We start from the raw sequence: 24,637 nt of genomic DNA on the forward strand, positions 1-24,637 counted from the left end.
CCCCGAATTTTTTTAAATAGTAGATTAAATTTCCTGCATTCTGGTGCGTTTTACACCCAAAATAATCTCCCTCTTTCTTTGTTTTTCCTTGGAGCTGGCATGGTCTGCAATTACTGACTACTATTATGTTTTGGTTTAACTCACAGAGGCCTGACACTGACACGTGGCACTTTTTAGGTACTTTATTAAATATGAAGATTCAAAAAGAATCAAAGAGTGAATTAGAAAAGAATGAGGTAACTTTGAGTCAACAAATTGAATAAAAAGTTATGAGGAAACATAAAATATGTACCTAGGCTACTCAGAGCCTATTACAATCAAACTTAGCCCTCTTCAGTGCATTGCAGAGCATACAACTATAACAAACAAAAAAAATCAAAGAGTGAATTAGAGCTGTCTCCACTGCCCCTGCCTGCTGCCCCTGCCTCTGACTCACTCTCACTCTCAACCACCTATATCAGGAGAAATGGGGATGCATTGAGCACTTGTTCATATTGTTTTTCTCTAATAGAACATTTGACATAGAAATACAATCATCAATACAAAAAATACAATCACAAGCATTTTAGAAATAGAAAAATAAATGGAACAGGTGTTTTCTTCTTATTTTTTAACCCTAGCTCAAGCAATCAGATGCAAAATTGATTCTTTGGGTGGGTGCAATGGCCAAATTAAATAGTGCAAATGCTCAGGGCAATGAACACGGGCAGGAGATGCAATAATGACAGGACAGGTAAGCACTGTGAGGTGTTTGTCGCCATTCTGTGCTTTTGATGACATTTCGCCTGTGTCTGTTCTGCATTTAAACATGTCTAACCGCACTAGTAATGCCTAACAAAACTGCTAGTGCCATATAGCTGATCTAGCTCGTATTTGGTTGCTAGTAGGCTATGCTAATTCTATTGCTAATACAGAGAATGTCTCATAAGGTGCTAACATTCTTATCAGAAAAGCTGGCTGTGTTTGACCTTGGGAGAACGCAATGTTGCTGTTTGGCCACTCACGGGAAAACTTGGATGACTTTGACTTACTTTTCTCTTCTTAGAAAAAAAAAATCCTTATATCCATCTTGGTGGATGATCTAAATATCGTCTTGCCTCAGTCTGAATGTTTTGAATCTGCGTGCGTGTCTGATGCTGCGTGCCGTTAAAAACAGAAGTAAAACGCGGAGTGGATTTCTGGATATGGGCAATCCCCTACTCATAAAGTGGAACGGATTTGATTGTGAAGCAATGAAAATAACGCTGACCAGTCATGCAACATATTTTTGATGGCAAATGTGGGGGGGTCCAAACAACCTTGTTTCAAAGGTGGGGGGGACACGTCCCCCCCCAAATATATGGTGGTGACGCCCATGAGCTCATCTCATTTCCCCCCAAGGACGTACTGAGAGATGCGGACAAAGAGAGTGACTGGAGATCTGCAGAGATTAACCTACTTAGACTAGCTGTTCTGGAGCACAGGAAAAACATACAGGCGGTCAAAGACCATGTGAGTGAACTACCACTCAAACTCCTTTTTGAGGTGTAATGATGACATTTAAAAAAATATATGATATGGTTTCTGTTTTCTCATCTAATAGGTTAGACTGATGGGCAACAACAGTATTGCAATAGGGGCTGGAGGCCAGCACCAACAAGGGGATCCTATGGTCCTACCCATTACGAAGACCGCTGGTGAGCCTTCCACATAATGTTGTTAGCTTGCAAAAACCACACAAACTGTTATCTATGCCGATAGATGTCTTTCTCAGGATTGCCAGAGGGTAGAAGCGCATACACAAGATTGACCACTACAATCTCTGTTGCTGTCCACATTTTATGGACAACAAACATCAACAGAAAAAAATAAAATAAAATAATAATACATACATACACAAGGTCATGGGGTCAGCAAATACAGCATATAAACATACAATCAGTACAAAGAATCACCATCTTCATTGGCACCATTTTTAATAATCGCACCATTTTTCCCATCGTTTTCCCCCAACTCTTTCTGAAGCCTTAAAGAGAAGGTCATTTGTTCCATTAAATGCAAATGCTCAACTGTTTTAACAAAGAGACCGACAGTAGGACAGCTTTTCTGAAGCCAACATTTTGTGATGGCCTTTTTACCTGCCACCAGTAACATTTTTAGGAGGTAGGTATCATTTTTACTTAGTCCATCAGGGATGAGTCCAAGATAAAAAGATGTAAAAGACATACTAATGCTAAACCCCAGGGTTCTTGAAATGATCTTTGCAACTTCCGTCCAAAAAGTCTGGATAGGAGGACAAGACCAAAAAACATGTCCGTGATCAACCATGGTCTCTCCACATTCCTGTCGTATTGCCTGAGCCAGAGGTTCAATGAATAAGCTAAAGAGACTGGGACTGGCCGGACAGCCCTGCCTCCAGCCCCGTTGCAAAGTTATAGAGTTAGAAAGACTACCATTGACCTTTATCCTTGCAGTAGGAGAAGAGTAAAGTGCTTGAATACAGCGTATACAATCGTCACTAAAGCCAAATCTGTTCATTACTAAGTATAAAAATTCCCACCCTACTGAATCAAAAGCTTTTTCAGCGTCCAAACTAAGAATAACGGCACTAACTTTTTCCTTATTAATCTTCTCAATCACATGCAGAGCTCTCCTTATATTATCCTGGGCTTGTCTGTTCTTTATGAATCCTGTTTGATCTTCATCTATTAACAGAGGCATTGCTGTTTCCATTCTCTTTGTTAAAATGCCACCGGAAGGCCGCTGTTTACTTTGTTGCAGATTTTAAGAGTCAGGACCGGATGTTGGACACTGTTTTAGTAAGTTAGTGTAGTGTCAAGCCACAGTATGATATATAAGTGTAGTTTTAGGTTATGAAATTATTGTGAGTAGAACATTTTGTGTGGATTGCAGAAAGGACCTGCTGCTCTTCGGTTTATCTGAAAGCACCAATCACTCTGTTGCTGGCTTTTGTAAAGACAATAATTTTTCCCCCAGGTCAAAACTACATCTCAGGAGAAGGGCGTCACAGCCCCCGAGGGTATGTTACACTCACAATATTTCCCATCAGTCAGCTTTGACATTGTTGTGTATCACTCTGAACTTGTGATGGTTCATTTTGTCACAGTGCACATCCTGAGGCTCAGAACTGAGAACAGACATCTAAAAAAAGAAAATGAACATCTTAAAAAGAAGTTGCACCTAACTGACAGTCTCTACCGAGAGACAGCTTTCACCGTGTAAGTGGATGTGTTATTATTAGGTTTACTTGTTTTATCATTGTGCAATTGTTCCCATTCAACCAACATCTAAATTATGTGTGACCTCACAGGAGGGCGGCCCTGAAGAATATTACCATGAATGCACATGAGCTTAAGGTCTGTAAAAAACAAACCTCAGACTTAAAAAAGGAGCTCCTAGTGACCAGCAGCAACTATAAGAAAGAGGTAATCCAGCCTATCACTGATACTGTACACTACATCACAGATGCTCAAACCAGATGACCTTGATAAGGAAGCAGGCAAAGCAAATACTTAGCAAATGAAAAGCAAATACGGAGAAATCACACTCCCGCATCAGTTTGGTTTTGTCTCCTTACTTCCTTGTTCATTCAGGATTTATTTCCTTATTTTTGAAATTTTAAAATATGTTTTTCTGTGTTACTGTAGGTTGAGATACTCCAAGACAAAATCCAGAAGATCTCGGTAAGGAGAGCACTGAATTGAAATCGTGATTACTTTTGACCATCTTCTATAAGGTGCAGGTCTGTACTCTAACATGTCTTATCTTTAGGCCAAGGTCTGTCCTGCTGAACACACTCTGACCATGGAGAGGAGAGAGCTGACTCTGTTGCGCCAAAAGTGAGTCCAACAGTGAAATACAATTTAATTATAAATAATATATTATTCATGTGTGGTGGATCCGTAGACAAAATGTCCTGGTTTTATCCCATAGAGATTTTAGCCTGATATGCAGTGATCTTAATCATGCACTTGTACTTCCAGGACGATTGAGTATGCCACCTGCAGGTCCAAGAGCAGAGGCAGGAGAAGACAAAAGACAAAAAGAAAAGTGAGCCCCCCTTGTTCCCCCCGGTGCTCTCTCTACGTGTAGACCTTTCTCTGAAGCCCTTGTCTAACCCCATCCTGAGAAAGATCACTTCGAAATGAATTCACGTCTGAAAGAAGTGGACTGTAAATCAAATCAAATCAAATCAAACTTTATGTATAGTACCTGTCGTGGATACAAGATACAACAACACAATTAAAATACAAAAATGCAATAGAAAAATAAACAACAGTATAATTAAAATACAGCAATACAGTATTATTATTTCAACTTTGTTTAAATAAACAAAGAAAATGCTAATGACAATCATAATAACACAATTAAATACAGGCCACAGAGCTCACGTTCATGGTTGTAACACTTCCTGACACTTCCTGACTTCCTCATCCACCCCTAGCCTCTTAACATTATGTTTTTCTTCCTCTAGACACTAACACCCCTCACCAGGCACAGGCTTCCACTACAGCAAGTGCTGAGGAGAACCACCACAAGAAAAGCAGCAAGGCCACCAGCACGGGCCGGTGCATTAGCCTGGCAGGACTGAAGCATCTCTTCCGGAGGTCCAACAAGAGCACCAGTAAGAGCACGTCTTGGATAAAAAGTACTGTAAAAGCATTTGAGGTGACCGATGGGGAACCTTTTCATTCGTTATGCATTATTTCAAGGGCCTTGTGAAATAAACATGCCTTTCACTGTGTTTTTGTTATGTAAGTTGGCTGTTGGCCAAGTTGACTGAGGTTTACACTGCTCCCCGCCATTATTATGGCTAGCTCTCACGGTTGTCCCCTGTTCTTCCACTGATGCCCTCAGAGACATCTCCTGTCAAGGGCCCACTGTCCCAGAGATGGTCAGCCCGAGATGGTCAGTACCTCCCAAGGTGTACTTCCGCCCCACAGATCACTGTGTCAACAAGAACACCGCTAGCCTGGACGCCCCTGAGACCCCCACCAGGGTGCCGACCTGGCCCATCATAGTCACACCCCAGTGGATGGAGCGGTGGACAGCCTGCCTACTAGACTCTGCACCTTTATCGGAACCCCCAGACCTTGACCTCTGAACGAACTATGACCATTCTTTTCTGTCTTTATCCTATTAATGATTACACAAAATGTAATTATTATACTATAATACTATAAAGCATCTACAAAAACATTATCTTGTTTTGTGTTTTATTGTTTCACTGAGGTAGCTAAACAATATATATATTTACCAGCATTTGTGGTATACTCTGGGTAGATAATAACGTCTATAGATTGCACTTGGCTGCCTTCCTGTGGACGACAAAGGGAAATACACAAAGTAATTCAATCATAGTGATGATGCCCATGCGCTCACTAGGCGCTCTGACATTACGCGCACATTCATTCCCATCACCAAGATGAATATGGAAAGATGACCAAGTTCAGTTACTTTCCCTATGCTGGATTAATATGTATCATGTTTTTTTTAATCAGAATTAAAAACGAGAATCAAGACTAAAGTAGGCTATACAACATCACTGCGCTTTGTTCGGATTTCCTTGGTAAACAAATTATGGCTTCACTCTCACGCAGAGAAAAGGAGAGATGTCCTTCCACAAGCAACAGAAGATACTGGGTAAGCGACTTGTGATCCAACTTGAACAGAACAACAATTATTCATTATTGGTTTTGAGCTGCAAAAGCAATTTAGGCTACATAAGTGATTCACCACAGGTAGCCATACCGTTATTATATCCATGTAATTATATTTCTTCTTAGCCTACAATTTGCTAACGTGTTAGTCTATATTTCCCAGACAACAGACGCACCTCAATGTAAACCAACTAGGTTATTCTCTGAGACTGGGAGCGGTACAGTGCAAGAGGACTGTCAACCAACGGATCGTCCCTCTCCAGAGGGTGCGGGGTCTAACGGCGATCCGCCTGCGACTCTATGTCCGAGATCGAATCTCCCATCCTTGGGGTCGCTCAAGGGACCCTTCGGATCCCCATATCCCACCAATGACACTGGATATGGCACGTCTGGACATGGACCCACTCTGTCGGAAAGTTGGAGCGCCAGGAAACCTGACCGAAAAGTACTTTGTGATAATTGTTCGGCGACTTTGGTTGCACTGAAGAGACAGGCGCAGAGTCTGGTCGTTCCCCAACACTTCTTATGCAAGGTAATGAATCAATCACAGCAGTTTATCGACATCTGTTGTTATTATCACTGTGATATAAACAATACCATACTCAATATAGGTCCTCTGAATCTTTTTTTAATAAATGTGAAAATTACTGGAAGCATTGTTTTTTTGCTCACTGAATCTGGATTTGTCACAATATCCACGGGTAGCTATGATTCAACCAGATATTAATATTTCAGCAATGCAGGATGGCCTCTTCTTCCATCACCACCAGAAGGGAAAGAAAACATTTATTTTCGTCTTCTACTTTGTCTTTGGGAGTGACATAACCCAGAAGACCATGATGTAATGTTCAAGGAGCCACATGCCACAGAAGAGAGAGAGAGAAGGAGAGAGGGAGAGGGAGAGAGAGAGATAGAGATACAGAGAGAGAGTGTCTAATTGCATCTTAGCCACAGTCAACAGAAATCTGATAAGAGCTTGGAGTTGTATTGATTTTCAGAGCTGGGATGAATTCTCTACTCATGCAGTATGATGAATCACACACCGCTAAGATCATGTTTATTTTGGGAAACAGGTCTTCGATGGCTCAGGGCTTGGGTTTTGGGTTTGTGCACATCTGTGTTTTTATGGGTGACTTATTTTCATGCAACAGTAGTCTGGGACTGCTCACCCCCAAAATGTGGGTCATTGACATTGTCAGCTTGAGTTCAGTGATTTTACTGTATCCACCTGTTTAACTTCCTGCAATTTGTTTCTTAATTCAGATGTGTACATGTGTACATTCAGTGTACATTTTGTATATTGTTGGTCACCTTCTTTTCCCCAAATTTACAGGACCCTGCCCTTTCTGCGTTCCTCCGTGACAGCCTCCACATACACGGCAGTACCACAGAGACCTGGGGCGCTGACCAGAGGGCCTGTAAGGTCTGTGATACCCACCTGAGCCAGCTGAAGCAGGAGGTCCTTCACCTGATCCTGACCAGAGAGCATGCCAACAGGGCCCGTCTGCCCACAGCCAAGCCCTCCTCTGGCTCTAGCACCACCACCACCACCACCACCAATAACAACAACACCACCACCTCCATATCCACAGCACCACCCAGCCCCCACCTCTCCACTAAGACCCGGAGCACCCATAGCCCCAATAGCCCCCACAGTCCCCGCAGCCCCCGCCACCCTAGGAGGGGACCGAAGCCCCCCAACCTGGAGATGGATAGATGGGTGGAGGAGCAGCAGCAGCTGGCGGCCTCTATGTCCATACCCACCACTAATGGAGGAGTCGCCATCTTCCCTTATGAGGTACAACTAAAAAGCCTAGATAGATGCTGCACATCATGACATGTTGCACATCTTGTTATATTATGGCTCTTGGAGGAGAGGAAGCATGTTCTTATGGGGTCACGGTAGCATGGTGAAGCTGGTGATTCATAGCGTTGCAATCAGCTACGATTAGATCCTGAGCAGTGCGGCATTATGCTGTTATTGCTAATGGAGAAATTGGGTCATGATTTATTTCTGTCATAAAGCGGCCGGTCAAAAAGCACCATGAGTGATCAATTTTCATAGTACCCACAGAGGGCCTGGGCAGTAAATACAGATGATGGTGAAAGTGTTTTCAGGAGTCCAGCTCAAGAGTGAGAGGTTTGAATAGCTACAGTACATTAGTGTGTTGGTCTAATGAAGTGCTTTTTCTCTGCCTATGAGCCTGTGTGTGTGTATGTGTGTGTGTATGTGTGTGTGTGTGTGTGTGTGTGCATGCATGTGCATGTGTGTGTGTGTGTGTGTGTGTGTGAGTGTGTGTGTGTGTGTTTGTGTGTGTGTGTATGTGCCTCTCTGTGTGTGGCTCAGTGGATAAGGACTCTATTACATGCTACTATATTACAGACATACTACTTTATTCAGCCTTAAATCAACATGCAGTCTCTGTTATTGTGTTATTGTTGGGATTGATGTGATTTTCCACATGGAGGAAGCAGAGCAGATTAGCAGTCAAAAAACCCTGAGTAAACATCTCCACAATGCCTGTTCTGAATAAAATAGAGAGGGAGAGAGAGAGAGAGAGAGGAGGAGGACGGCGGGGGGGGGGGGGGGGGAAACAGTAAGGCTATGTTAAAACTAGAAACTGCAGTAGTGGGAGAACTTATCTGTACCCCCCCCCCTTCCTAACCCCCCCCCCCCCCCCCCCACCCCCCCACCCTGTTCCATAAGTCAGCCCAGCCAGAGGGTCCCCTTTGGGAGTAATTGGCTGCATACATGGCTGGATGTTTCCTGTGGCAGCGGACTAGCAGCGTGAGGGAGACTGGGTTGTTATCCTCTTATCCTGCTGAAACATTGATGAGACGTCGGGCTGCAGAAGGGTCCGCTAAACAACACGACTCCTGGCTGTTTCCTTCGCTCGCGGCGAGCCCAATGACTTCATTTAAGCAGAGAGTAGGCCACACACACACACACATACACGCACGCACGCATGCACACACATACACACGTGCACATACCCATACCCACACACACACGCACGCATGCACACACACACACACACGCACGCATTTGCGCACACATACACACATGCACATACCCATACCCATACGTACGCACGCACCCACGCACGCACGCACGCACGCACGCACGCACGCACGCACGCACGCACGCACGCACGCACGCACACACACACACACACACACACACACACACACACACACACACACACACACACACGCACACACACACCATAGGGGTTGGGTTCAGTTCAGGCTTTTTACACACAGCTGCAGCCCCAGGGGGTTATGGTGAGAGCAGCCAGGAGCGGTGAGCGTACGTTTAGTAGGCCATGTCTGAGTCAGGACTCCAACTCCGGGAAGAGCAGACGTCATGTTCTATTTGCGACATTACATGTAGAACAGCATGATTATCGTGCAAATGACCCAATGTGCTTCTACTGTATGATAATGTGTCATTGCCTTCATTCGACTATGAGATATGCAATTGAACATAGGCAACAATCTCTGTTGGTATAAGGGAAGATCAGTCTTCCTATCAGCCTCGCTGCTTAGTCTTTTCACAGTATATGGACCTTCTCTCTCTCTCCCTCAGATCTCAGAGGGGTTCCCAGAGGGACAGAGGGAGCCTCTTTCCAGCCAGTGCAGCCCCAAGGCCACCCACAACCCCTGGGTCACCTCCACACCCAACTCTGCTGCAATGTCTTTTTTGGTCAGGTAAGCCACTACATGCAGTCAGTAATTCCTTCGAATAAAGACAAATCATTATACTTTATTGACAATACCGTAAATACTCAATCAGTGATGCCTCTACAACAACCTAACTCTCAACCAATCCAACTACGTACTGTGTTTTTTTGTAATTTACTTTTTCTATAAATGTTACATTTTTAACAAATACACAACAAAACAAGACAACAACAGAAAAACGTACATGACGGACAACAACAAAGAAAAACCCACCCCAAACTAACAACAACAAGTGCTGCAATATCTGAATTAAGTTGAGAAAAAAGCAAAACAAAAGCAAAAAGTAAAAAGAGCACTAAGTGTACAGGAATACGACAGGGAATAAATAAATAAATAAAACATTCAGTCAATGCCCTCCAGGGACAGACAAGAGGGTCACAATTTCTCTAAGAAAGTATGTAAGGGTTTCCAGAGTCTCCAGAATTTGTCAGATTTATGGTTGAGGTCATGAGTCAATTTCTCCAGTGGAAGAAATGCTGAAATCTGTGATATTTATTTTTATAAAAATAAAAAGAAGAAGACAATGTAAACCGTTTACTGGTAACCTCCCGGATCACGGAGTGGACCCCTCTCCAAAATGACTGGATACGAGCACAGGACCAAAACAAGTGAATAAGTGTACCTTTGTGTGATTTACATTTGTAACAGACTGTAGCAAAGCATACATCTCTGATCATGAGATCATTCCTTTGAGAGATTTAGCCGAAACCATAGTATTTTCCAAATCTGATTAATCTGATCTTTAAGCGGATCTCGTTTTTTCTTAAAAGAGACTCTATAAAATGACGGATTTGGAGGTATTTAAAAAAATCTTTGTGAGGAATATTAAAGTCAGTCCTAATCTGCTCAAACGACTTTAAAGAGTCAGAGAGCAACAAGCCTGCCTGATCCAGTAGACCGTAGGAAGACCCCTCCTTCAGGCCTGTAGTTCTGGTCTGTGATCCAGTAGACCGTAGGAAGACCCCTCCTTCAGGCCTGTAGTTCTGGTCTGTGATCCAGTAGACTGTAGGAAGACCCCTCCTTCAGGCCTGTAGTTCTGGTCTGTGATCCAGTAGACCGTAGGAAGACCCCTCCTTCAGGCCTGTAGTTCTGATCTGTGCCGGGAGGTCAGGGTTCAGTGCCAGGGGAGACCAGGCAGAGATAGCGGAAGGAATATTCAGATATTTCTTCACATCCTTCCAGACCAGTAATGTGTTGTGAACAATTATGTTATTGTTAAGGGAATTCTTATTTATTGTATTGATAAAAGGAAGGGATGTAAGCCTTCTGGGATAGCATGCTGGAGATTCAAGACCGATCCACAGAGAATCCTTTCTATTCATAAACCAATGTGTCATAGTTTTAAGTTGAGCTGACCAATAATACAGTTGCAGGTTGGGTAGGGATAAGCCACCCAGTTCCCTCGGCTTAGTGAGTTTAGAGAGACTGACCCTCTGATGTTTGTTGTTCCAAATATAGCAAGAAATAAAATAATTTAGTGACTTAAAGAGTATTGGGGTCAAATAACAAGGGAGGTTTTGAAATAAATAATTTCATCGGGGAAGGATGTCCATCTTTATAGTGTTGATTCTCTCAAGGAAGGAGGTCGGTAAAGGAAGCCCATTTCTTCAAATCGTTTCTTATTTTTTTAATTAAGGGGGAATAATTGGTCTCAAATAAATCAGTGTGAGTGCTAAAAATACTGTTTTTAAATATTATTTTTTGTTTCTATACAACAACAACAGCAATAAAGACTTTACCATAGACATATACAGTAATGTTGTTACTAGAGCAATTACTGTATAATAATAATTATAATGATAATGCGTTTTATTTGTATAACGCTTCTATCACATACTCAGAGCACTTTACAGGTCAAACAAGCAAACAGAAGCATTGATAAAAACATATAGGGACAAGCCAGAACAAGGGCAACATACAAAGTAACACATTGAAAGCCAAACTAAACAGGTGGGTCTTAAGCCAAGTCTTAAAAATGTTCAGACTGTCAGAGGCTCTAACTGAGGGGGGTACAAAGCAATAATAAAAGTGTTATTAATTTTCACTTTGATGGGAAGCGTTCTCCATCGTTCTCTCCACAGGGCAGCCCAGAAACTGAGCCTGTCGTCGAGAAGGAAGGGCCAGAGCTCTTCCCCCTCTGCGGTGTGTCCTTCTCCCCACCGCACCACCTGCTTCAGGGCTCTCATTCAGAAGTCTCCACCCCCTGTCCCCACCTGCCTCCTCCATGCTGCCAACAGGAGCAAAGACGCTCCTAACATTGGCAAGGTAAAACCACATCACCCACCACCATAAGAAAAGGGACATTAATGCTTGATTAAGCTTGCCTTGTATGCAGCGTTTTGCACCTCTTCCATTGTGCCTGAAAACTAAAATCAAGCGCGCCTCAAGTTTCTCTGATATTGCAAGCCATTGCAAATACATATTTTGCCCATGCCTACTCCTTAAAGTGTCTCATAAAACCAGTTAGGAGAGTGAGGAGAGTGTATGATATCCTATATTGGTGCCTCAATCCTACCCCCACATTTATGATCTGCTGTAATGTGGTGTTAATGCCCTTCTTGTTTCTACCCACCCCCTCCTGGGTATAGGGAAATCAATATGGCCGCTGTCCAGACTGATAGATCCCCTGATGGGGCCGTTCTAGAGTTTCAGATAACGGGTTCCGTCTCTCCCTCTCCTTGCACCTGGTGAAGCGGGAGAAGCACTCAGCACGCAGACGGTTGGGCAGGGGATAGGAGGGGAGTGGGGGGTAAATGGGTTCTTTAATAATTCAACCCCTTCATAAATATAACTTGACACACGTTCAATACAGTTAAGAACGACTTCTGTTCTACAGGAAAGAATTATGGGGGAGGCCTTACTAACCAGATACTAGACAGACACAGGCAGACCATCAGATTCATAATCATGGCTGATGGATGAGGTCAGCGATACAGTGGTGCCTGATTTGATATCAACAAAAGCACAACTGACTTGACGCAATTATAAATTCAGTTTTGGTTTGTTAAGTGTTATCAATGACCTATTCCCTTCATCTTAGTGATGTTGTGATGTTTGATCCCTCAAATCTGTCAGATGGATGGATCTTTGTTAAGTGGCTGTGGGAGTCTTAGTAGCTATTAGCTAACTGAACATACAAAAAGCCTTTAATCGTCTATGTTTTCTATGGAGCTCTGAATTCATTTCTGAACATGAAAGAAATCTGTTAACAAAGCACTATGGAATTATAGAATTTAGTTAAATGGATGTGTGGTAATATCTGTACTGTCTGTGACTATCCTCCATAGAAATATAATTTATAGAAGGGAAATATCCCCTCAGACAATTTGCAATGCATTATATGTATATGCTATTATCTCCCTACTACTATACTAGAGGTATAAGTAAGAGAGACAGATATTGTTTTCATCTGCACAGGTTTTCCTCAGCGGTCTATTTCCCTTTAACCAGGCCGTTACAGAGAACAGCAGAGGCTCAGGAGCTGAGACATCCCTTATTTTTCTGCGTGAAAAGGATTTGTTTTTAAATCCATCTTCAGATGCCTGAGTTAAGTCCTTATTCCGTTTAGCTTAAGGTCATACCTATTTCAAAGGAAACATATAAATAGAAGCGGAAAAGCTGGGAGAGTTTTAGGCTTTAAAAAGAGACTGTGCTGATTCTGTCTGAATCTCCCACAGCTTACGAATAGGAACAATTTGAAGAGTCTGTGACCCATATTGACAGATATTGACATATTCTCCACCTTTCCATACCGGAGATGACCTAGATATTATTTTTGGGATAAGACTGTTGGGATTAGATTTTTGGGCTCATTTGGGATTAGATTTGGTGATGGATAAAACATGTGTTGAATGTAATATGATGGTATCTTCCCAGTTGTGTATGTTTGAATTAGATTGTTTTATTCTACCATGTTATTGTTACAAACACTTTTATTATTATTTTTATTTTTTTATCTTAATATCTTAATGCTTGTATAATGTGGTTTCTTCAGCTCCCTTACTTGAATCCACTTATTATAAGTGCTCTAGGAGCTTCTGCCAAATGACTGAGTGTAATTAAATGGAAATGCATTGTTGTTATGCCTCCCTGTTGCTCTAGAAATGATCCTGAAAAATCAATGATCCTTGAAATCAACAAAAACAAATAAAAAACGCCCATGTTTACAATCCAGCTTCCCCCTCTCCCTACAGGTCAAAGTGGTGCTGCGGGTGTGCCCCTTTCCATCGGCCGACCCCTCTCAGGCCCCCGTCCTCAGAGTAGACCCCTCCAGGAGGAGGGTCACAGTGATGGAGCCTACAGCCTACAGTCAACACACCCCACACCACCGCTCCTCCACACAGACACAGTCACACACACACACCCCGATAAAAACAGCTGTCAGTGAAGCGAAGACTCCCTCTAAGACATACACTCTGGATGCAGCCTACCCACAGGAGTCAACCCAGGTCAGTGGAAGCGGTGGTGATGCTTTCTGCTAATACATTGATTAGATTAGATTACATTACATTCAACTTTATTGTCATTACACAGTAAAGTACAAATAATGAGACAATGAAATATAGTTTGGCATGATGACCTAAAAAACGAATAGCACTTACAGTGCTTTTTCCGGGGAGCCATCACTAAATAATATCGCTGCTATGTTAGTCTGTGTGGTGTGCATGTGTGTGTGTGTGTGTGTGTGTGTGTGTGTGTGTGTGTTGCTGCTTTAAGGCCTGTGTGTTAACTTTAGGTGATTCATTCTCAGCTTCAGTTGCCTTATCAGTGGTATTAACGCGATGCTCCTAAGATGTTCCTTCCTTCCTTTGTTCTGTTCCATAGGCGGAGGTGTGTGCAGGCATCTTGCCTGACGTCATCCACTCTGTGGTCAACGGGGCTGACGGCTGCGTCCTGAGTCTCGGACACACTAAAGTGGGTAAGTAAGTGGTCCGGGGTCAAACCTCAAGATGAGAGTGGCTATTACCACACAGCCTTTTACACAGGGAATGTACATCTCCCCCCAGCAGGCCTTCATCCATCCATCCATCCATTCATCCATCCACCACTCTCTCCTATGGCTGCAGTCAGTGACATACAGTGGAAGAGGTGTTTCATCCCTCCTTCCATTTATCTTTCCTTCCCCCTTCTCTGGTGAATAAAAAATGGATTAATCAATTATACAGCGCAAGTGTTTTCAAGGTTCATCCGACTAGGAAGCATGAACAAGATGTGCGAAAAAAATATGTCGCCCGCCGAGCTGGGGGGGGGACTAAAAATGAAATGGACTGTGAGTGCTATTAGGAAAGCTGGAACCCACTTAGCTCTGCTAAAGGCTTTTAATAGACGACCGACACAAATAATCTTAAAACACACAGTAAAAGGGAGTAAGGGCAGTCTCTCCTTGGAGCATGCTTCTACACGTGACGCCACTGGCCGTAAATCTGATTTACTGTAGTTGGGCCCCGTGTAGACGGCTGGCGGTGCGCTGCCAAAGGATATCAATCTTCCGCCGTAGAATGACTATCGGATGAATAATGACAGGCGGGTTCGCCTTTAATTGGAGAAAACCAATTCTCTTATACCCTCATTCAATTAGCATTTGGATTAGAGTGAGGGAGTTTACCTAGGGTACGCCTCACTAGTCTACAGCCATACTGCAATATAGAGCAAAAGTGACCCCTCTCCTCCCCTCCTCCCCCTCTCTTTCCCTCCCGCCCTCCCTCCCTTCCATCCCGGTTTGCTTAGCTGAGTGCCATGCATTGGTGGTGGATAATAATATAAGCATCTCCCTTATTAAATGTTAAGTGTTTTACGCACTTAAAGAGCAGAACAAGAGCAGAGGAAGCCATACTAACAGATGGAAGATGACATTGTTTTGAAAACAATCCAAACTAGTAGCATTAATCCTCCTCTACTACGAAATGCAGCATAGTGTACTAGTACTGTAAGTAGGTCCATTTCAAAATGGCCATGTTTTGGCTCGTGTAATTAGATCATCATGTTGCACTAATGAGCACTATAGGAGATCTTTTCTGCCTGCCGCCATAAGACTGTACAACTCCTCCTCCGGCTGGCTCGAGTGGGCTAATAAGAGTCAGGCTGGAGGATGTTAGATCCTACTGTATATAAGGTTTCAGATGTTTATTAGGTCTATCTTTATTTTGAATGGTTCTTTTTTATTTGAGTCTATTATTTAATTCCCTCTATCTATGTTCATCTTGAGTTTTAACACATTAAACACGACTATGAACTATTTCCTCTTTGTAGTCCGTAACCCCCCTCCAAACCTGGCACTCAGACTTGCTGTGTGTTTTAATTGTGTTTAATGAACAGACAAGTCCAACACCATGCTGGGGACTGATGAGTCCACACAGGGACTAGGGATCATCCCATGTGCCCTTGCCTGGATCTACAGCCATATGGAGCAGAGGAGTGCGAGGACGGGGTTACACCTGGCTGTGTCCGTGTCCGCTATTGAGGTCTGTGGGGTGGAGGAGACCCTGAGGGACCTACTGGCAGGGGTGGCTTCAGGCAATACCCAGGACAGCCCAGCACCAAGCGTCTATCTCTACCAGGACCCCATCTATGGAATGCAGGTGAAATGAATCTTATTGATTGGATGACGTGCTAGTTAATGAGCCATCATACCTAATTCAAATGCATTGTAATATAATTTATGCCATTTAGCTGACAATTTTATCCAAAGCAACTTACATTGCAGTACGCATACATTTTTCAGTATATATGGTTCCAGGTTATATATGGTTGTACAGGATATCCTCACTTGTCAGTAAAAACACACTGAGGACCCTATCAGGAGCTCTCATTCAATGTCACTTCGACTATGCCGTAACATCATGGTACTATAGAACCACAAAGGCCCATAAAACAAGACTCCAGACAGCCCAAAATAAACTGGTTAGGCTTCTGCTAGGCCTCAACCCTAGGACACATCTAACCGCTGCTCATTTTTTGAGCCTTGATTGGCTACGAGTAGTTGACAGAGTGCAGCAGCTTGCACTGGGCCTGGTCTTCAAGATACGCTACACCACAAAGACACCCAAGTACCTGTCAACATACTTCCAAAAAGTGAACAACGTCCACACATACAACACCAGAGGAAGCTCCACGAACCACGTTCAACCGCGTTGCACCACAAACAAGGGGTTAAACTCGTTTGCAAACTATGCAGTAAAAATGTGGAACGCCCTTCCTATAATCTTAAAGGAGTGCAAAACACTGCCCACCTTCAAAACCACTCTCAAAAAACATTTACAGGAGGCTGCAATCCGTAACTGGACCCTCTAAATCAAAAATCAGATTAAAAGACCCGAACTACCCACTGTACATACTTTGTGTTTTGTCCCCCGCCCCCACCTGTGGTGTATGTCCCCACCTGTCCTACCCGCTGTACATACCTGATGTTTTGTTGTATTGTTCTTCCCATGATGGATGTATTTTTATCTTGTAGATAGTAATAGTTATTTGTCTGTATTATCTTGTAGATAGTACTAGTTTTTTTTTGTCTGTCTTACATGTAACGATGAATTGAGAATCAAGGACCCCAATTTAAATAAGCCAGTGGCTTTCTTGGGTTTTTATCCTTTTAGTTGACCTTGTATGTAATATGTACTTTCATGTACCTACTTCTGCAAATCTTCTAATAAAGTTTTCAATCAATCAATCAAAGCGGGAATCGAACCCATTGTCATATAGAGAGCATATACAGTATACGGTTTACTCACAGAACGTAATCCCATTAACTAAACATCATGACATCATGACAATGTCATATGAATGTCATGTGATGTGTTTTTCCAGCTTCGTAACCACAGTGTCGTTTGTGCCCCGACCGCCGAGCGAGCCGCCTTTCTCCTGGATGCTGCCGTCGCATCGCGTCACCGTGGCAACCCAGTGACGAGTGGAGCACACTGTGACATCACACCGCCGTCCTGCAGCTCACATATGTTCTTCACCCTACATCTCCAACAGCACCTCGCAGAGGGCAACGGAAAAGGTGGCAACTCATGCAGCAAACAGACGCACAGTTATTCCTGTATTCATTCGTTATGATGATCGTGATTAATTATCGTCAGTAACCGCGCACAACATGTTTGTTAAATATAGTATTTGTAAATATCAAACCAATTAGTAGTTGCAGATTTGCATATGGCTGAATAGCCTTCCCAAGAATACTTGTGTTTACATTCTTTGTTTGTACTATTTTCAACTATTCTATCAGATGGCCTCAATCTCTTTTCCTTCATTATTATTATTATTCACTTTCCTTTACTTCTCTCCTCCCTATTCTCTCTCCTCTCCTCCCATCCCATCTCCTCCCCTACCCTTTTCTCCTCCCTCCCCTGTCCTCTCATCATCTTCTCTCCTCTCCTCTCCTCTCCTCTCCTCTCCTCTCCTCTCCTCTCCTCTCCTCTCCTCTCCTCTCCTCTGCTCTCCTTTCCTTTCCTCTCCTCTCCTCTCCTCTCCTCTCCTCTCCTCTCCTCTCCTCTCCTCTCCTCTCCTCTCATCTCCTCTCCTCTCATCTCCTCTCCTCTCCCCTCCCCTCCCCTCCTCTCCTCTCCTCTCCTCTCCTCTCCTCTCCTCTCCCCTCCTCTGCTCTCCTTTCCTCTCCTCTCCTCTGCTCTCCTTTCCTCTCCTCTCCTCTCCTCTCCTCTCCTCTGCTCTCCTTTCCTCTCCTCTCCTCTCCTCTCCTCTCCTCTCCTCTCCCCTCCCCTCCCCTCCTCTCCTCTCCTCTCCTCTCCTCTCCTCTCCTCTGCTCTCCTTTCCTCTCCTCTCCTCTCCTCTCCTCTCCTCTCCTCTCCTCTCCTCTCCTCTCCTCTCCTCTCCTCTCCTCTCCTCTCCTCTGCTCTCCTTTCCTATCCTCTCCTCTCCTCTCCTCTCCTCTCCTCTCCTCTCCTATCCTCTCCTCTCCTCTCCTCTCCTCTCCTCTCCTCTCCTCTCCTCTGCCCTCCTCTCCTCTCCTCTGCTCTCCTTTCCTCTCCTCTCCTCTCCTCTCATCTCCTCTCCTCTCCTCTCCTCTGCCCTCCTTTCCTCTCCTCTCCTCTCCTCTCCTATCCTCTCCTCTGCTCTCCTCTCCTCTCCTCTGCTCTCCTCTCCTCTCCTCTGCTCTCCTTTCCTCTCCTCTCCTCTCCTCTCTTCTCCTCTCCTCTCCTCTCCTCTCCTCTCCTCTCCTCTCCTCTCCTCTCCTCTCCTCTCCTCTCCTCTCCTCTCCTCTCCTCTCCCCTCCTCTCCTCTCCTCTCCTCTCCTCTCCCCTCCTCTCCTCTTTCTCTTCTTACTTCCCACAGTATCTCAGGGCCATAGCAGATTGACTATGGTTGACCTGGCTAGCTGTGTGAAGGGGATGACTAAATCCTGCGACAGCAGAACTGGACTTCCCTCCTCAGAGCTGGGCAACATTATCCTGGCCCTGCTCAATGGAAACAAAAACATCCCTAACAGGTTAGTGTAGACTCTTATTCTCAATTTCATTAATATGTATTGATTTGGTGTACTTTATTAAATGTGCTTTACAAATAAAGATTAGATTGTCTTTGACTATATATATATATATTCCAATATCGATGAAAAATATAGATTTAAGAAGTAGAAACTTACATTTCATGAAATGTTTATGTATGATAATGGCATTGTGTTGTGTCTCTACAGGGACTGTAAACTAACCATGCTCCTGCAAGAGTCTCTGGGTAATGTTAACTGCCGTACAACGGTGATTGCCCATGCTCACGAATCACCAGCTCTTTACTCAGATACACTATCCACTGTCCAGATTGCCTCACGTATCCGCAGGACACAGAAAAAGGCCAAGGTATGTAAACTAGCTAACCCTAACCATAAGCCTAAATCCAAGCCTAACCGTAACCCCAACTACTTTATTATTGCTTTTGGAATTACGGTAACATTGAACATTGAGCACATCAAAGAAAGAAATCAGAAAATCTGTATCTGAATCTGAACAATTGACTCATTGTAATTGGAATCATATGTTATAAAGGGTTTGTAAAGCATTTATAGTCGGTTTATAGACAGTTAACTACATCCATTTCTTTTGCTCTCCTACAGCAATCCACCTCTTGCTCCCCGAGTGGTAGGAGTCTGAGCAGAGAGAGGAGAGGATGTCGTTCTTCATCCCTACGAGCCTTCCACTCCACCAGTGCAGTAGACTCTGACCTACCCCAGCTCCGCCTCTGCGGCGAGCTAGACGACCACTCCGGCAGCGACCAGTCCTGTGACACTGTCATCCACGTCAATACAGACGGGTCAGTCCAGCGGCAGCCAGACGCGGAGCGGACACAGGGGTATCCTGAGTTCGTACCCATTATCCAATCCCTGCACCATGACAAGACTGAGCAGGACCAGGAGGCGGCAGAGTTTACTACCCTACTGCAGCAGCTTTTAAACATAGTGAGACCGGACGGAGAGAGAGGGAGTGAGGGTATCCAAGAACAGAGAAGTGGCGAAGTGGGACAGACTCAGAGGGACTGCTTGAAGTGTGACACATTTGCTGAGCTGCAGGAGAGACTGGGCTGCATCGATGGGAGTGAGACGGCTGCTACGGTCTCCATGAAAGCGCCTTCTTCTATCGACACCTTGACAGGGTCCCTGTCTGTCACCCAAAGCCAAACTGGCACAGGCGAAACAGAGACCTCAGAGGCTGAGGCAGAGAAAAGCGCCGTGCCCCTGCTGGATATGGAGGTGAAACATGGTGAGATTTCTGTTGGTGAGAAGATGGCAGATGGCAGCTTCCCAGGAGAGAGTTTTCAGAGAGAGGACTCTGGGCTGTATGACTGCGAGGAGGTCAGCGCGGCTAGCTCCGGTGAAGACCAACCAAACCCAAATCCGTCCGGCCCGCTCAGCCTTCTCCCAGTCTGCCAAAGCCAAGCCGCAGAGTCCTTCTACCCTTCATCCCAGCCACATTGTGAAGTATACACTTTGAAGAACACTTCTTTACCCACTTCGCTTGTTCTATCACTGGGGCCAATAGAAAACCAAGGGAGGCCTGATGATGTTTCTGATTGGCTGCAGCCCGAGACCAGGAGGACCTCACCGGCTGGCAAGAGTTCTCCCATGTCCCCCTTTCTCTTTTCTCCGTCCCTCCCTCCCGCCCTGGCCACCAGTGTTGTCTTAGGGGGCATCATACCCCAACTGCCCCCAGAGTCAGACCTGAAGGACATGAAGGCCACGATCACAGTGACTGTGCAGCAACCACTGGACCTGATGGGTCAGGATGAGCTGGTCTTCACTATGGTGGAGGAGGTGACCATCAGCGGAGCACTGGAGAGAGGAGGAGGAGGAGGAGGAGGAGGAGGAGGAGGAGGAGAGGATATCGGTAGGGCGGCGAACTTCTTAAGGATCAGAGACAGAGAGAGAGACGACCACTCTTCCTGCGCCCAGGCTGAGAGGCCTCTGGGCTCCCTGCCTATCAGGATCATCAGTAGCATCAGTGAAGATCCCACTACTACTACTACTACTACTATTTCTACTACAGGCTCCTCTACCAGGACCAAGGACCCTGTTGCCTTTAAGGCAGCCATGGCCACAGGGGCCAGCACCATTGATAATTCATATCTATCTGGTTCCAGCACCTCCAAACCCCTGCCTCTACCTAGGGTTGAGAGGACAGTCTTACCCTCCTTTATCAATCCCATGCTCATTGACGTGAACAGGAGTGGTGGTTTAGAGGGGTCTAGCCGTAGAGAGAGCCCCAATGCCTGTTTCATGGGTGTGCATACACTGACTGGCTACTGGGGGCAGAATGATTTGCGAGGCCTGGAAGAGGCCCCAGAGAGGGAAGGTGTGGCCTCTTGCACTGCAAGAGGTTGTGAGAGCACAGTTGCGTCCTCGTTAGGGCAAACAGCTGTTATCCCATGCGATTCATTTGTCTTTGATAATGCAGCCTGCCATGAGAGAACCCCAGAGAACAGGGCTAGTGTGAGGAGTCGTAACCAGGTGGGTAAGTGTTACTCCAGGGGCGGGGAGACGGTTTATTCACCAAGTACTCCAAACGCCATGGGGGACAGTTGTGAACTCACCACAAATACACCAGAGAACCGCTTACCCGGTTGCCAGGCTACCATATTCAAAAAAACAGCCAGTCTGCCGAGAGGCTGGTGTGATATCAACAAACAGGAGCGCTATGGTCATGTGACTGAGGACTATAGAGAGGTTACATCATCCATGCTGTGCCGCCCAGGGGTGGTGGTCCTGGAGAGGAGGCAGTCTGGAGCCAGGCAGGGGCACTTCACCTGGGCTAGGCAGAGCTCGCCTTCCTCCCCTGCTAGGAAGCACAGCCTGGAGCAGAGACGGAGGACCAACAGCAGCAGCCCACTCAGCTCTGACAGTAGTTCACCATCAGATCCAAACCCTTCAGCTCACTCTTCACCTCGGAGTGTGAGACATGAGAGTACAAGTGTTAGCGGGAAGCTGAAATCTCCTATTGAGGAGAGCAGCAGGCTCTTCAGTGCTAAGCTTGAGCAGCTAGCTAGCAGGACCAATTCATTGGGTAGAACACCTCCAACACTGGAATTCCAAACACTGGATAGGGGCAATAGCCTGAGCTCTGTGAGTTCTAAAGAGAGTTCTAGAGGAAGTTCTAGAGGAAGTTCTAGAGGAAGTTCTAAAGGGAGTTATGAGGGGGATTCTACCTTACCCCGGGCTAGTCGCAGCCCTAGGAGGACTCCCAGGTCCATACCAATGAATAATGACCCCATCACCACCACCACTGCTAACTTATCAGGGCACTCTCCTAAAGCCAGCCGCTCTAAACTCTCGGCTGTAGGTAAACTGATGATGGCCAGCCCCAAGGTCCGGAGGGTCTCCAGCCCCAGCCCCAAGAACCTAAGCTTCTCCCCGAAGGCGCTACGCCAGTCCATCAACCGGAGTGCCAGTCTTTCTCCGGACGGAAAGACCCTGGAGCAGGCCACCTCCTGGTCCACCCAGTCCCTGAGCCGCAACCGTTCCCCGCGCTGCACCCCTGCCCGGGCCATCAACGGGCGCATTTCCGAGCTCCTCCAGCTAGGGGGCAGAGAGCCTCCCTCCGCCTCTAGCAGTACCACAGAGGCGGCCACCAGGTCTACGACGATGGGGGGTGTGGAGGAGAGACTACACCCGGTACACCCGGTGCCTTCACCGTACAGCCGGGTAACGGCCCCTCGCAGACCTCACTACCTCAGTGGCCATGCCAGTGATGTCACCAGTGTGCTCAGCGGGGAGCTGCCCCCGGCCATGGGGAAGACCGCCCTGCTGTGCAACAGGAACAGTGTGGTGAGCAGCGGGTACGAGAGCATGGTGAGGGACAGCGAGGCCACGGGCAGCAGCACCTCCAACAGAGACTCCGTCAGCGACAGGAGTGGCTCTCTGATCAGCATGGCCCGCAGTGGCAGGAACCCCAAGAGGAGGAGCAGCAACACGGGTAAGAGCTGGAGGAATGGGAAAACCATTCATGTGAAGTGAAGACAGGGAAAAGACAACATGTGCCTGTATGAGCTTTTTCAAAGAGCGTTGTAATTCCTTTTTATGAGGCTATTTTAACTTTTAACTGTAACTAACTGTAACTGTAAATGTATTAACTATAACTATTTAACTGTTCAACTTTTCATGTCCTGTATTGGGGTGGCACAGATTGCTAAATTAATTTGATGCTGAAAATGAAGCACTCAGAGTACTCCCGTCTCACCTATAGGGACCCACCAGCGGCAACATGATGCAACCCTCTCCCTCAGGCGGAGTGTCAGCGGTCCCAGGGCGTGCTGGGCAGAGAGGGGCTTCCCTGAAGCCTACGAGATCAAGGTCTACGAGATAGATGACGTGGAGCGTCTGCAGGGGAGAGGAGGTGCAGGAAAACAGGTGAGGAGAAGAGGAAGAAAAATAAGACCATTATCTTATTCCCCATTATCACAGGGAAATGCAAATTCCCTTGTCTTTTTGCATACCCACTCGAGACACATAAACATAGCCTACCCACACATGCATGACGTCAGGTGAGGAAGAATATGTACTTTTAGCTCAGAGACATACTGCACTGTTACTGTATGCTAATCAGTGGAGGCTGGTGGAGGTAGAAATTGAATCGAATCCACCAGCTTCCAGTGATGCTAATGCTATTGTATTGCATATCCACAGACACACTCTCCCTTTTCATGTAGAGTATATGTAATTTTATAATTTATAATTTTGCCATTTAGCAGACGCCTTTATCCAAAGCGACTTACAATTACGAATTACAGGGACATTCCCCCTGGAGTAACTGAGGGCTAAGTGCCTTACTCAAGGGCACACTAGTAGTGGTGTGGCTTCAGGCGGGATTCGAACTCACAACCTTCCGATCACAAGTCCAACTCACTATCCACTAGACCACCACTACCCCATATATATGTATGTATAACATTTGAAAATGAACCATTCTATCCTCACAAAAGGTTAACAACAAGTCTGATTCTCTCTGAAGTAGAGAGACCTGTTTTTATATCTGTAGTTTTAGCCAAAGGTCTCCTCCGTGTTCTTACATGGCTCTGCGTCGTTCACAGGGGATAGCCTGCTTCAGTGCCAAACTCAAGTTTCTGGAGCATCGCCAGCAGAGGATCACAGAACTGAGGGCCAAGTACAACAGCCTGATGAAGGAGCTGGAGCATGCCAAACAGAGCCTCATGTTGGAGCCTGGGAAGTGGAACCAAGAGTGTGAGTAGTTAATTAGGGGAGGTTGGGTTGGGTTGGAGTAAAAAAGGGGGGACTCAACAATAACGCCAGCATTGCTATCTGAGAGAATTTAAATTCTATCTATTAATTTTCAAAGCTGATCCACCCCCCTACCCTCTCCCACCACTCAACACCCCCCCACCCCCTCCCCCCCAAAACAGTAATGTAATTACTTAAAATGGACTTAAAAATACTGTACATACAGTATGATAGCAACACATACACGATCACATTGCTTCTTCTTTGTGATGCAGACAATTGAAAAAAACTACTTTTTCATCAGCAACGAGCGATATCAATCAAGGGATACAGTATTCACTACTTGTGTTTGTCTGCTGTGCCTTGTAGTCGACCTGTGGCAGACGTTTGAGGTGGACTCTCTGGAGCACCTAGAGGCCCTGGAGGTGGTGACAGCCCGACTGGAGAGCCGGGTCAACCTGTGCAAGGCCAACGTCATGATGGTCACCAGCTTCGATTTTGCCACAAAGAGACGTCAGAGGAGGCGCCGTCGACCCACCGTGGAAAGGCAAGGGTTCAT

At 45.5% G+C, this 24,637-nt stretch overlaps 1 protein-coding gene across 1 annotated transcript in view; it reads left to right on the plus strand.

Annotated features, from left to right (window-relative positions):
• Nucleotides 1-4,144: 4,144 nt before the first annotated feature.
• The window catches only part of kif26bb (kinesin family member 26Bb), a gene marked incomplete at both ends in the record, with an annotated part of 20,503 nt that continues 10 nt past the window's right edge, over nucleotides 4,145-24,637 (plus strand). Inside the window, 19 exons of the mRNA XM_080524665.1 lie at nucleotides 4,145-4,172; nucleotides 4,475-4,624; nucleotides 4,860-4,999; nucleotides 6,001-6,192; nucleotides 6,994-7,158; nucleotides 7,282-7,458; nucleotides 9,250-9,371; nucleotides 11,486-11,669; nucleotides 13,598-13,852; nucleotides 14,229-14,322; nucleotides 15,720-15,982; nucleotides 17,208-17,403; nucleotides 18,693-18,846; nucleotides 19,054-19,213; nucleotides 19,468-20,689; nucleotides 21,302-22,816; nucleotides 23,087-23,250; nucleotides 23,931-24,081; nucleotides 24,448-24,637. The exon at nucleotides 24,448-24,637 is cut by the window's right edge and continues 10 nt beyond it. Of these exons, the coding sequence (XP_080380791.1) occupies nucleotides 4,145-4,172; nucleotides 4,475-4,624; nucleotides 4,860-4,999; nucleotides 6,001-6,192; nucleotides 6,994-7,158; nucleotides 7,282-7,458; nucleotides 9,250-9,371; nucleotides 11,486-11,669; nucleotides 13,598-13,852; nucleotides 14,229-14,322; nucleotides 15,720-15,982; nucleotides 17,208-17,403; nucleotides 18,693-18,846; nucleotides 19,054-19,213; nucleotides 19,468-20,689; nucleotides 21,302-22,816; nucleotides 23,087-23,250; nucleotides 23,931-24,081; nucleotides 24,448-24,637 (5,522 nt within the window). The remainder of the gene's footprint in view (nucleotides 4,173-4,474; nucleotides 4,625-4,859; nucleotides 5,000-6,000; nucleotides 6,193-6,993; nucleotides 7,159-7,281; nucleotides 7,459-9,249; nucleotides 9,372-11,485; nucleotides 11,670-13,597; nucleotides 13,853-14,228; nucleotides 14,323-15,719; nucleotides 15,983-17,207; nucleotides 17,404-18,692; nucleotides 18,847-19,053; nucleotides 19,214-19,467; nucleotides 20,690-21,301; nucleotides 22,817-23,086; nucleotides 23,251-23,930; nucleotides 24,082-24,447) is intronic.

Source organism: Nansenia antarctica, assembly GCF_963989245.1.
Source record: "Nansenia antarctica genome assembly, chromosome: 1".
NCBI lineage: Eukaryota > Metazoa > Chordata > Actinopteri > Argentiniformes > Microstomatidae > Nansenia > Nansenia antarctica.